The sequence below is a fragment of the Penicillium taxi genome (assembly GCF_028828555.1).
Source record: "Penicillium taxi strain IBT 34144 chromosome Unknown utg000001l_segment0_segment0, whole genome shotgun sequence".
In the NCBI taxonomy this organism is placed as follows: domain Eukaryota; kingdom Fungi; phylum Ascomycota; class Eurotiomycetes; order Eurotiales; family Aspergillaceae; genus Penicillium; species Penicillium taxi.
This window is the reverse complement of record NW_026643203.1, coordinates 4,046,490-4,057,954: the sequence shown is the minus strand read 5'-3', so window position 1 is coordinate 4,057,954 and position 11,465 is coordinate 4,046,490. Positions and strand designations below refer to the sequence as shown.

The 11,465-nt window shown below is 46.3% G+C and overlaps 3 protein-coding genes across 3 annotated transcripts; 2 read left to right on the top strand and 1 right to left on the bottom strand.

Annotated features, from left to right (window-relative positions):
• Nucleotides 1–4,631: 4,631 nt before the first annotated feature.
• N7495_001456 (putative protein kinase) lies at nt 4,632–6,640 on the top strand (the record flags this gene model as incomplete). Its single annotated transcript, XM_057204126.1, has 2 exons — nt 4,632–5,521; nt 6,439–6,640. 2 exons carry the CDS (start codon nt 4,632–4,634, stop codon nt 6,638–6,640), a joined length of 1,092 nt encoding a protein of 363 aa, XP_057068199.1.
• A 1,130-nt stretch (nt 6,641–7,770) lies between these two features.
• N7495_001455 (lipase family protein) lies at nt 7,771–9,564 on the top strand (the record flags this gene model as incomplete). Its single annotated transcript, XM_057204125.1, has 3 exons — nt 7,771–8,290; nt 8,349–8,478; nt 8,529–9,564. The coding sequence occupies 3 exons, from the start codon at nt 7,771–7,773 to the stop codon at nt 9,562–9,564; spliced, it is 1,686 nt and encodes a 561-aa protein (XP_057068198.1).
• Nucleotides 9,565–10,259: 695 nt separating this feature from the next.
• Nucleotides 10,260–11,380, bottom strand: N7495_001454 (lysophosphatidic acid acyltransferase LOA1; the record flags this gene model as incomplete). Its single annotated transcript, XM_057204124.1, has 2 exons — nt 10,260–10,974; nt 11,058–11,380. The coding sequence occupies 2 exons, from the start codon at nt 11,378–11,380 to the stop codon at nt 10,260–10,262; spliced, it is 1,038 nt and encodes a 345-aa protein (XP_057068197.1).
• Nucleotides 11,381–11,465: the final 85 nt, after the last annotated feature.

The window sequence follows — 11,465 nt, the reverse complement described above, 5'->3', positions numbered from 1 at the left end:
ATCATTTATTAGAGGATCTGAATCTGAATCTTATAGGAGGGAATGGAGCTGTTCGGGTCGTGTTTTTGGCGGTATGGACTATTCGGGTCGCGGGAGTATTCTGTCGGATTGAGAAATGGGGACTAGATCGTAATGGTATCCCGTAGATGTCTGCCTCAGAAGTTGTTTTTCCTGCATCCGACCCGGCAGTTCCACAAACATTCAACATTTCATTCGGAGACCTCTTTGGCTCGAATATTACCTGGCTGCCCAACCGGCAGCCTCGAGACATATTGACCATGGATGTATCTCTATTCCGGTCTTTTGCGATTGGGGGTCTTGTACAAGTTCAGCTGCAAGCAGCCACTTAGGTCTCTGGGCTAGTACTATTAAATGAGCTACCAAATACATCATTGTTGCTCAAATTGACGCCCGCCATTTCCTACATCCAAAGAAGCTTTTATATGGCTCATATTTCGGCGTACTCCATCCTCAACCTTGCTCAATTCAATATCCTTATGAAGCCCGTCCATGAAAGTCTCGTTTAAGTAAGGGGCGATTCAATTATTTATTCTTAGATTGCTTGTATATGAAACGCTTTTGAGTCCCATGAGAAGCCAGAAATGTTAGCTGATTTAAACCGAAAGCAAAAGATATAATTGTGTAGACGTAAAATGAGGCTATAATAGCTGATGGAACATACACAATGTATTCCCCGAGCTTGCGGCCAACCATCTCAGTAATTTGGATCTCTTGGTATGTCTTTCCACTATGGACGGCAAAGCGCAAGCCAATGAAGTTAGTTCGACCTATTATAATTCTGTTCAAGAAAGGAGTCGAAGGCACTTTGAAACGTTTCATAACTATCCGCGATACTTCGAATTATCCCTACAAGATAATGCTAGACTTCAATGCTAAGGTTGTAAGAATTTGTATATGCCAATACCAATGCCAAGGTCCCAAGTTCATTCTTGACGGAAAACAATCGATGACAGAGCATTTCTGAGGCATTACTCCCAAGCTGAGTCGCTATAAGGTATATACGCTATACTTTCCCAATTGGGCAGTTCTTGCACTAGAAGCATTGAGATTTGCAGGTGTAGTCATCGCGAGCGAATGGCTTAGCGTAGGATCAATTGATATGTCTCGAAAAAAAAATATCAGAGTAAACTTAGTTTAGAGTGGAGATCATTCCTCTCCTCTACATTGCTGAGAAAGATTTTTGATGTACAGAGAATGGTGAACACAATTTTTGACTGGGGAAGCATTTAAATATGTCATATCTATATTAAAACCCCTCACGTTCTCTAAAAAATGTTCAATAGTAATCTCAGGGATTTATAAAACGATCTGGGATCCTAGGACTCCATAATTCCTGGATAATTGGCTCACTAAAAGAAATTAATCTCTCCAGGAAGTTATCGTAGTAGGTCAAGTCTAGCTCCTAAGAACAAGCTCTGTGGAAGCCAATGGTTTCCGCATTATAGTATTTTCCAAGTACCAGCGTACATTAATTGCTGATAGTAACATTAGGTCTTTGCACTCTTATTGGCGGGGCAACTTGTCATTCGCCCTCCCTCTCGTCTGATGTCTGGGCTAAGTGAAGTGCTTCCTAGGAGCTTACATCTAGGGATAAGAATTGATAGACCAATCGAATAAAATGCGCAGTAAGATTGTCTCCTGAACAGGAGTGAGGCTCTAGGATGAACGACCATTCTAGTGAGATCCGACATTTATTGATTGGATAATGTAAACAACCTACGTAGGAAGGGACGGGACTAGCGTGTTGCATTTTGTTGAGATACTTACCCAGCTCGCTTAGTGAGCTAATCATGGCGCCCACTGAGCAATCGCCGAGTGCTCCCTGAATAAATCGCTCACTGTTTGCTTCCTGAGTGTTACCTGATACTCAGTGAGCAGATGAGTGAGCTTGTAATGCTCAGACACGTGCTCAGTTGTACTCGGGAAGCAAAAGCAGCGAGGGGGTGAGCACTAAGTACGGAAGGGGATCGCCTGAAAAGCAACCTCATCGAAATATTGACCTACCTAGGTATCTGACCACTATTATGTACCGGGCAGCTGAGTTTCAAGGCTTATGCTCTATTTCGAAGGCTCCCTGCAGCTTCATAGAAAGTTACTCTGATACTCCCTAGCTAGTCCCTTTAGAGGACGTGCCTGGATACCAGCATTGGATTTTTTGGTTGGGTTGAAGCTAAGAATTGACAATCAACCTCTAGAACTTGAATGCTCCCAAAGCATAGGTCAATAATAACCCAGAGCTATCATTTGTGCCAAAGAAGCCAACGACGAATACAGAGCACCCAGGTATTCTTGGACTGAGACACATCCGGGGCTATCAAACGGGGTGAATTTTGAAGACACTTGATAGGAGGTAAACCTAGCAGCCGGCTTACTGAGTTCGCCTCTTGGCTTCAACTCTTGGCTTCTTGTTGATAATGCGTGCAAGCGTCCAGGTATGCTATGATACAAGAATGAATGTCAATGATGTCCATAGATAGCCTAGAGGTAGTCGAGTAGGGACCACGATGCTGACAGTGTTACCTAGTACCTACCATAGAGTGAATTGAAATGCGTACTATGAGGCTTGGAAGATAAGTGGCCAATTGAATCAGAGACCTCGGAATCTTATGTTATGTACCAAGCAACCTACCTAGATATCATTCATCATGCAACGGCGTAATCCACGGGTACTTCTGGATAGCAAGTGTTTCAAGGAGTAATGTGGCTGAGCGTGTTGCATCCCGACTGCTATGGTGCATTTCATGTTGTCTGCTACACCTGACTATTCTAGCTTACCATCTTTCACTTCATCTGGTGTTCTCTTATACGAGGCTCCAGAAATTCTTTCAGGTCTCCATTTGAGCCTCAATGAGGGATTACCATCGATGATTTTGCGCATTTGCATCCACGGACCCTCAAATGGAGGTGGTCATAAGACTTATCAATTGACTTTTGCGCAGGGACATCACTGATCGGGTCGTACTAACCTTGGAACATGCTGACGGCCCAAGGTCTGAGTTTTAAGTATTTTGAATGATAACTAACAGTCTGATTCGACCCAACATTCGTTTCACATATTATGAAAGTCCAAGGCTCGGAACTTAAAGACAAAGATTTCAAGGTTTTTCATGATAAAAACCTTGGAAAAGTGTGGCGTTGTAATTTAAAGGTATGAGAATAGCATCAAAAAGATATAATATGAACACTGGGATGCCCGAGAAGATGCTTCATTTCAGAGCCTTTCATTCAGGACCCTTGATTTCAGCCTTCGCTGATACAGCAGATTATTTGCATAAATAAGCTGCCAATTGCGACCAACCTTCAACGTTGAGCAGATGGAGTTTACACAGCGTGAGGCGACATCCGGGGCTGAGCGGAAGTTACTTCTTCATCATCCAAGACTGAAGGGGACGACGTGGTAGATCCGTTCCCATGTTTGGTTACATATCAACACACATGCGACATTAGCCAAGGTTCCAAGGTTCATCTCAAGCCAACCTCGCCGTGGTATCTCCGCTATTGACCCCGACGCTGTACACCAATCTCCCCCTTTATTATGGTGGTTTATTCAAGTATTTAGTACACACTGCCCAGGTGCATCTTACACAACATGGCAACCGCGTGGTTTCTCACAGATCTGGACGAAATCGAGCGAGAGAGTGTTTAACCATGAGCGGCTACACAACAGGGTTAGATCTGCGACGTTAGTCGCCAACATCCAACAAATCAGTCTTAACCAAAGTACGCTTTCTCGTACTGTCCAATGAAATCGATCAAACTGAGTGCGAGGTTGGGGGCCGCAATTTGGTTCGTGCTTGAATTATTACATAGTAGCTAGTGGATCGCAGTTCGAGAAGTCTTACCCCGGGGCCAATAGGTTAACCACGGTACTGCTTGAAGGGGTCTTACTAAGTATTGACGTCTTTTCCTTTTCTTGACCCCTAAAACAATCGACGTACTTCCAGTAGTAGACACGGTCAATTTGCCCCTTTTAAAAGTCACGGTAAGGGCGGCTTCTCAGCAGAAATTAAGATATGCAGGATATCTGGTTTAGCCCCTGCGTCATTGATTCCTCCACAATCCTTGTTTAATGATAATCCTAATTCTTTCCTTATGGGGAACCGGGATTCCTGTTCCAGATGGATTACATTCTGACTTCGGATTCTTTGAGATGTCTTGACAAGGTGAGAGTGGATTTGATCATGGTATTTACTGTGTACGCGTACCATGTATTGTTCTAGAACGTCTCATTTCCCGATCTTAACAAATAGAAATCCTGCAGGCTAGCCTAAATATAGTAAGTAATGGGAATACAATTCCAAATCTGGCGCTTCCGAATGCGGGGTGGCCCATATCAGCTGACCATCACTTCCCGTGTTTTTTCGATCGTAAACTCCTCTTTCTTAATCCCTCTCTTTCTCTCTCTATGACTACTACCTGCAATAAGAGGGATACGTTCGATCGTTGACCCTTAGAGGGGTCTTTTCACTAACCTTGAACCCTCATCCTTAACTCCTCTGGGCCATTTATCTCTTAAGTCTGAATATTTTAGAAGGTTTTTGCCCTTATCTATAGAGGGTTAAGCCGTCGCGGAATCTTCCGTTTGCAGTTTTGAACCACCCCCGGGTTCAATGGTTTCTCCTGTTTTAGAGACCAACAGGTCCAAAGATCATTGTCATTCCAGCCAGGGGCTTGTTTACAATGATGCTTGCCTCCAATCTTCCGAGTCTATTCGGACTCAGCCAATAGACATCGCTGTTTCCGAATCGAAACCCATAACGTCGCAATTGCCCTCGCTTCAGATTCGTACTGATTTCCAAATTCGTACTGATCGTCCGAATTCCCGTGAATCCGATACGCCATCCTTTGGTTTATTATCTGGCAGCTATCCTAGACGTACTCCAAGTCTTCGCGCTCTTATCGCACCGCCCATCTCGAATGCAGGCTCTTTTTCTCCCGCATCGTTTATATCATCCCCGCAGTTGAACGCAATGGCTGACATCACTCCTTTACCCTCTCCAATCGGTGGGGCTTCTCCGTGGCAACCAGCCGGCCTGCCGTCGTTGTCACGTACGTCGTCTACCGCATCCCGAAGCGCATCGAGCTTGCGGTTGAGTGAATCATCGCAAATGATTGTCCCGCCCGTCGCACGCTCTCATACCAAATCATATGCGCCGCTGGAAGAACACGGAGAACATGGAGAAAACTCTTCATCTGCAAACCAGATCCGTTATGATTCACCTTCCAATCATGCCCGGAATCGCAGTTTGAGTGATTATGCGCCATCCGGCCGCGTATCTGTTCCCCGACCAATCGCTGTTTCTGGGTCCGGCCCGAGCATGGCCCAGTCATCTAGTATTGACTCCAAGTCTGGATTACAACGCGAACAATACCTAGCTGTGCACCGTGGTATCGCCCTACCCGTAGTACGTCCTCCCAGCCCTCCTCGTAGTAGTGGCAGTGGGTATGGGGACAGTGACTCAGAGCCAATGCTTCATCGCCCAGTCATATATTCGGTCTCGTCATCAGATGAAATATACACCGTCAAGTCTATCCGTACCAAGCAGGCCCGGATATATCGCAAAATCCGAGTTTTAGGCCAGGGTACCTTCAGCCAGGTGAGCCTGGCAGCGCGTATTGAGAATGTCGTTCAAACTCCGCTCTCGCCCATGGATGAACCCAGTGATATCGTGGGCCTGGCAGCCAACCAGCAGAAGCTAGTAGCTGTCAAGGTCATCGAACTTGGGCCCGCCGGAGGTGCAGATGAGGAGCGCGTAGAAGTGTCTTTGAAGCGTGAGGTGGAAATATTGAAATCAGTCAATCACCCATCATTGGTTCAGCTGAAGGCATTTGGAAGTGATGAGAAGCGCGCACTGCTCGTACTTGACTACTGCCCCGGTGGTGACCTCTTTGAATTCGCAACATCAGCTGAATCTCGTCACATGTCACCACCTCTAATCCAGCGCATTTTCTCAGAATTGGTCAGTGCAGTCCGCTACCTGCATTCAAACTACATCGTCCATCGTGACATCAAACTTGAGAGTGAGTGTTTTCTGTTATCCATTGCTCCCTCTTTTTCTTACACGCGACAGATGTTCTTCTCACGATGCCTATCCACATCATGGAGACCATCCCTGACTGGCAGACTTACGATCGTGCAGTTATCACACTAAGCGATTTGGGTTTGTCACGACGTATCCCAGAGCCTCCGCAGAGCCCTCTTCTCCAGACTCGCTGTGGTAGCGAAGACTATGCAGCCCCTGAGATCCTGATGGGCCAGCCTTATGATGGCCGCTCCACTGATGCTTGGGCCCTCGGTGTACTCCTATATGCCATCATGGAAAACCGTCTTCCATTTGACGTTCTTCCCGGTACTCGTGGAGACCCTGCAAAGCTCCGGGCCCGGACCCCCCATCGCATTGCCCGTTGCGAATGGAGCTGGTACCGGTTTGCCAATGAAGATGAAGAATGGGATCCTGTTAAGGGCAAGGGTCTAGAAGGTGCCCGTGAGTGCGTGGAAGGTTTGCTTAAACGCAACACTAAGCGTAAAACACTCGATGAAATAGCCGCCATGCCGTGGGTGCAAGAAGGCATCAAAGTCATCAATGAACTCAAACGAGGCGACAAAGAAGTGCCATAGCGCTTCACTTCATTCACATTCAACATCTGTCTTTAATTTCTTACTGCCCTTTTTCCAGGATCCATTTTCCCACATACTTGACTTACCTTCTTTTGCACCAACGAGGTTGTTTTGCCCCTGAAATTCACCGTGGCTTACTTTATTTGGCCAAACATTTATTATACCCCATTATATACACCGGACGGAGATTCCGAAGAGCAGCCTGAAATAAGATTTGTTTCACTCAATTTAATCTGACGAGCATATTTATTTGAAAACTTGGTTTCTGTAGCATCAGCTCTAGAAATAGACTCAATGTGGAACATTTGATGATATAAGCTTTATACCTCATGAACTACTAATATGCAGGCTTTAAGAAAAGACGACATTTCTTATTATGAATGAACTATGGAGTACCCAGGTACTGTACAGTATTGATTATGATTGGTGCCATGTCATTATTATTACGGAGTAGAGTTTTCGCATAGCGAGACTAAAGTGGTAATATATCATATCCACTTGACGAGATTTTTAAATTGAGGGGCTTACAGGTCATAGCTGGAGTATCAAAATTGAAGATTCGCGATCCTACTCGCCATCAAAGGTGGACTGAAGCTATTAAAGATTTCCTTGAAACCAAGACTTAAATAATCAGTCATCCTGCCATCTATAAGATATCAATACAGCAGATCTCGGTAGTTGAGATAGAGCTACATAACTTCAATTGGCTGATTCATATAAATTATACCAGATGGATATTATGCATATTAACCTACTAATAATAGTCAATATGCGATTCAATATTCGGCAGTGTTGGAAATTTACCATTGTGGATCTAAGGTCCAGTATTCCTTCGCCCCTGATTTGTGGAGGCTATAAAACACGGGACTAAGTTCGCTAGGTTCCGGCGTATCAACGGTCTGAACTGCTTTGGACTTTGGATATGTGGCGCTTGCCTGATACGAAAGTGGGTGGACACAGTGGGCAAAGTGGGCCTGAGCTGTTGTCCTTCCATATAGCTGCTGGAAGAATGTTTCGTTATTAAGACGACATCTCCGAGAAGAAGAAAAAGCCCTGCTACACCATCTGCTTCTGCTTCAGATTCAGCTTCAGCTTCAGCTTCATCCTATGTGTAGTGCCTCCCATTTGTCATGGCTACAACTTACGATGAACGACGCCGGCAAGTCGGTCGGTCTGAAAGTATGCCCACTGCTTCTCAAAGTGCGCGGAGATCCTCTCTATACCTTAACCCAGCACATTCATCTACTGTGAATGCTCAGGGCACACAACGCCCACCATCACTCCCACCTCGCCATTCGAGTTCGACCGGATCTACGATTCATCTGCCTCGGCCGAAGGCACAGCTTTCATTAGCCCCGCAGCCAACCAGCAGAACACGAGGGCATCGACCGCTATCCGCGCAATATTTTCAGCCTAATTCGGCCTCGTCCGAGCTCGCGAGATGGAAGGCTATCACCCAGATGCATCCAGTCACAAATGTGCTTTCTCATACTACTGGTAAAGCCAATTCCACTATTCAGGAGCTGGAGGATCTGATACGGCAAAGCCTAAGTGGGGGCCCACATATTCGTGAGATCACTTCTAGAATTCTGGATAAAGTTGTTACTTTAATTGATGGCGGCTCGTTCTGTGGCAGGGAAAACGACCTTGGTGAGTTATGTTTTGATGTTGAATATCCTTCTCCGAGCCATTAACTGATATATAACAGTCGCCGCATGTTCGCTACCATTCCAATCTAATAGACATGGACGAACCATATCTGGATCAATTGACTATTTCTCTAAAGTATACTCCTATGCCAATTCTCGCATGCCTTCTCAACTACCAAACCTGAGATTGTAAGTATACAAACAGTACAAGTTGGATGACAATATTGACGACTATCCAGTTATCCCGAAATTTACCCCCTACTCCGTCTAGCAGCGCATTACTCACGCTACGTGTATGAAAAGTCAAAAGGCCAAGAACGAAACTCCTACGTGGAGTCTGATTGGCGCCAATGCACCAAAGCAATGGTGATAAAGTCGGTACCAGTAGACAACATGAACACAATCGTCTTCGCAATCCGCGGAACCCAAAGCTTCATGGACTGGGCCGTGAACGTGACAACAGCACCCGTATCACCCACCGGCTTCCTCGATGACTCGTCCAACTACGTGCATCACGGATTCCTGTCCGTAGCGCGCAAGATGGTCACATCAGTCGCTGCTCGTCTTCGCACACTTCTCCAAGAAGACCCCAGTCGCATGTCCTACAACCTCTTGATAACCGGCCACTCTGCAGGCGGGGCTGTTGCAAGCTTGATCTACCTGCATCTCATGGCTGAGTCTCCAGCCGTGAGATCGGAACTAACTTATCTGCGAGGCTGTTTCGCGCATATTCACTGCGTCACATTTGGTGCTCCGCCCATCTCACTCTGTCCGCTACCCCGCCCTTCAACATCGGTAGCATCAAAGTCTATATTCTTCGCATTCATCAACGAAGGTGACCCCGTCGCCCGTGCGGATAAGAGTTACTTTATCTCTTTGATGGATCTTTATATTTCCTCAGCTCCTAGCTCGAATTATGATTCTAGCTCTGGATCTAATTCTGGATCTAGTTCTGGATCAAGTTCTGGTTCTAGTTCTGGTGACTCCTTCGTTAATACACGCCGCAACTCCAGACAGGCCGCTTACTGGAAAGTCCCACAAGCCATGCTCTCAAACGCAGGCCAACTCGTTCTCCTCCGTTCTCACAGCCAGCCAGATTCTCGCTCGTCAAGGGTTCAAGCACTCAATCCAGGGCCTCCTCTCCCACCACGGGAAAGTGTAGAAGCATGCGGAACGACAGATACAGAGCTGCGCGGCTTCATGTTCGGTGATCCTCTTATGCACTCGATGGATCTTTACACTCGTCGAATTGAGACATTAGCTATGAAGGCTTAATTCAATCTAATCCGATCCGCATTCACCGGCACCTAGCAATTCCGAAATCATGAGGCATATTTACAAGTCTAATTAATACCCACTTTTACTCTACGACGACCAAAGAGTATATAGTTTTTACAGTTCTTAGCGAATAATGACTATGCATTTTTATTTTCATTCTCATTACAAGTGGCTTCGTCTGTAAGCTTGTCATTCATCTCTGCTCTCCATTTCTCAATCTGTGTTATTCGAAAAAGCCCTATCTCGCGATTCAGCGCTACAGAGCAATCAACACACATGCCTGCAACGAGTTTCCGGTTCTTGCCTGGAATAACGTGGCAGAAGTCCCAGTCCAAGAGCTCTTGGTGGTGGCATTTTTGTCGTTTGTAGATCGGTATGTCTATTTCAGAGCATTTTATTAGCTTGTTGCGGAGAGTGTGGCCGCATTGGAATGTTGAGTAGAGTTGGCGGCACATTTTGATTGTTCCAAGGATTGGGACTTGTCTCTTTAAGGGATAAGAAAATGAGCTACGTTTTATTGTAACGAGAAGTCTACATCTTGAGAAAGAACAATGGCTTTGTTCATAGGCAAAAGACAATGGCGGTTGCCGTCAAAGAGGGTATTATCTTGAAAGAATTAATACAGGATTCATTCTTTTAGGGATTTATCCACTAACAATAAGGAAGTGGAAAGGGTCGATTTCCCAAATCGATCACCAAATCCGACGGTTCTTACTCCACATGCGAATGAAGTCCAACTTCTCCTTAACACCCAGGCCAACCCGTTTAACGCGACCCAGTCTCGCAAGCGACTCGCCAACCTGATCAAGAAGCGCCTTCTGCGCCTCGGTGGCTCCATCCAGCATATCAATGATATTGGTGTTATAGGACGAGCCTGAGGATAGAGAGGCAGGGGCATCGAAGGCACCGGCATTGTTGACAATGCACTCGGCGATTCGAACTCGGATACAGTGTGTCGGACGGCTGAGCAGGGCCCAGAGGAAACTGATGTAGCAACCTGGGAGCGGGGTCACGACGTCGACAGGGGTGTAGCGGAGGGATACGGGGAAGATCTTTGTCTTGGTTGGAACATCTAGGAGCGAGGGGCTTAGTGGTAGGATGCCACGGCTGTTCGTTGTCGTGCATTCTGGGAAGACGACGATGGGCCGGTTTGGGTATTTTGCAACAAGCGTGTGCAGCTCTACCAGCTTTGTGTCAGGTGTAGGCTGGGTCGATGGTTGGGCGAAGGCGCGGAGAATTGCCTGGAGCAGAGAAATGCGGGCTACTTTGCGAGTGTTTGGGTACGAAGCAGTGAAAACCGGATCAAAAATTGCAGCCAAGTACACCGGGTCGATGGGAGAAGTGAATGACGATGCGATCACAGAGCCAGGCTGAGGGAGACGAGCTTTCAGGTGCTTAGAGAGGGAGCTGTAAGTTGTGTTTTATTTAGTAATTGCCCATCTAGATCAGTTACGCTTTTTTTCTTTTTTTTTTTTTTTTGTTGTGCTTACCCTCTGCGTACGCCATCAACTTGAAGGTCGATCCACCAGATACTAGGCACACCCAAGATACACCACAAAGCTGCTTTCTTGCCCAGAGCTCCTAGGGGAAGCCATTGCAGTACCAAAAAGTAGGCTAATGTTAAGAAAAGGAATAAAGGCAGGCGGAAGCAGAACAGGAAGATGCGGATAGGGGCCTGCAACCCAAGAGACTCCGTTGGAATAGGTAGGAAAGGAGCAATGCCCGATCCTAGAAGCTTTGTTAGCTGGAGTTGGGAGTGAATGATAGGATAATTCCACTCGCCTCGATCCCTGAACTGGGAAAATTTCTCCATTGCGTGTGCTATGGGGGTGTTTATGGAGGTTTTGGTTTCTAATAACATGTGGCGGCCTTTGCATGTGAGAGCCACGTGACATTAT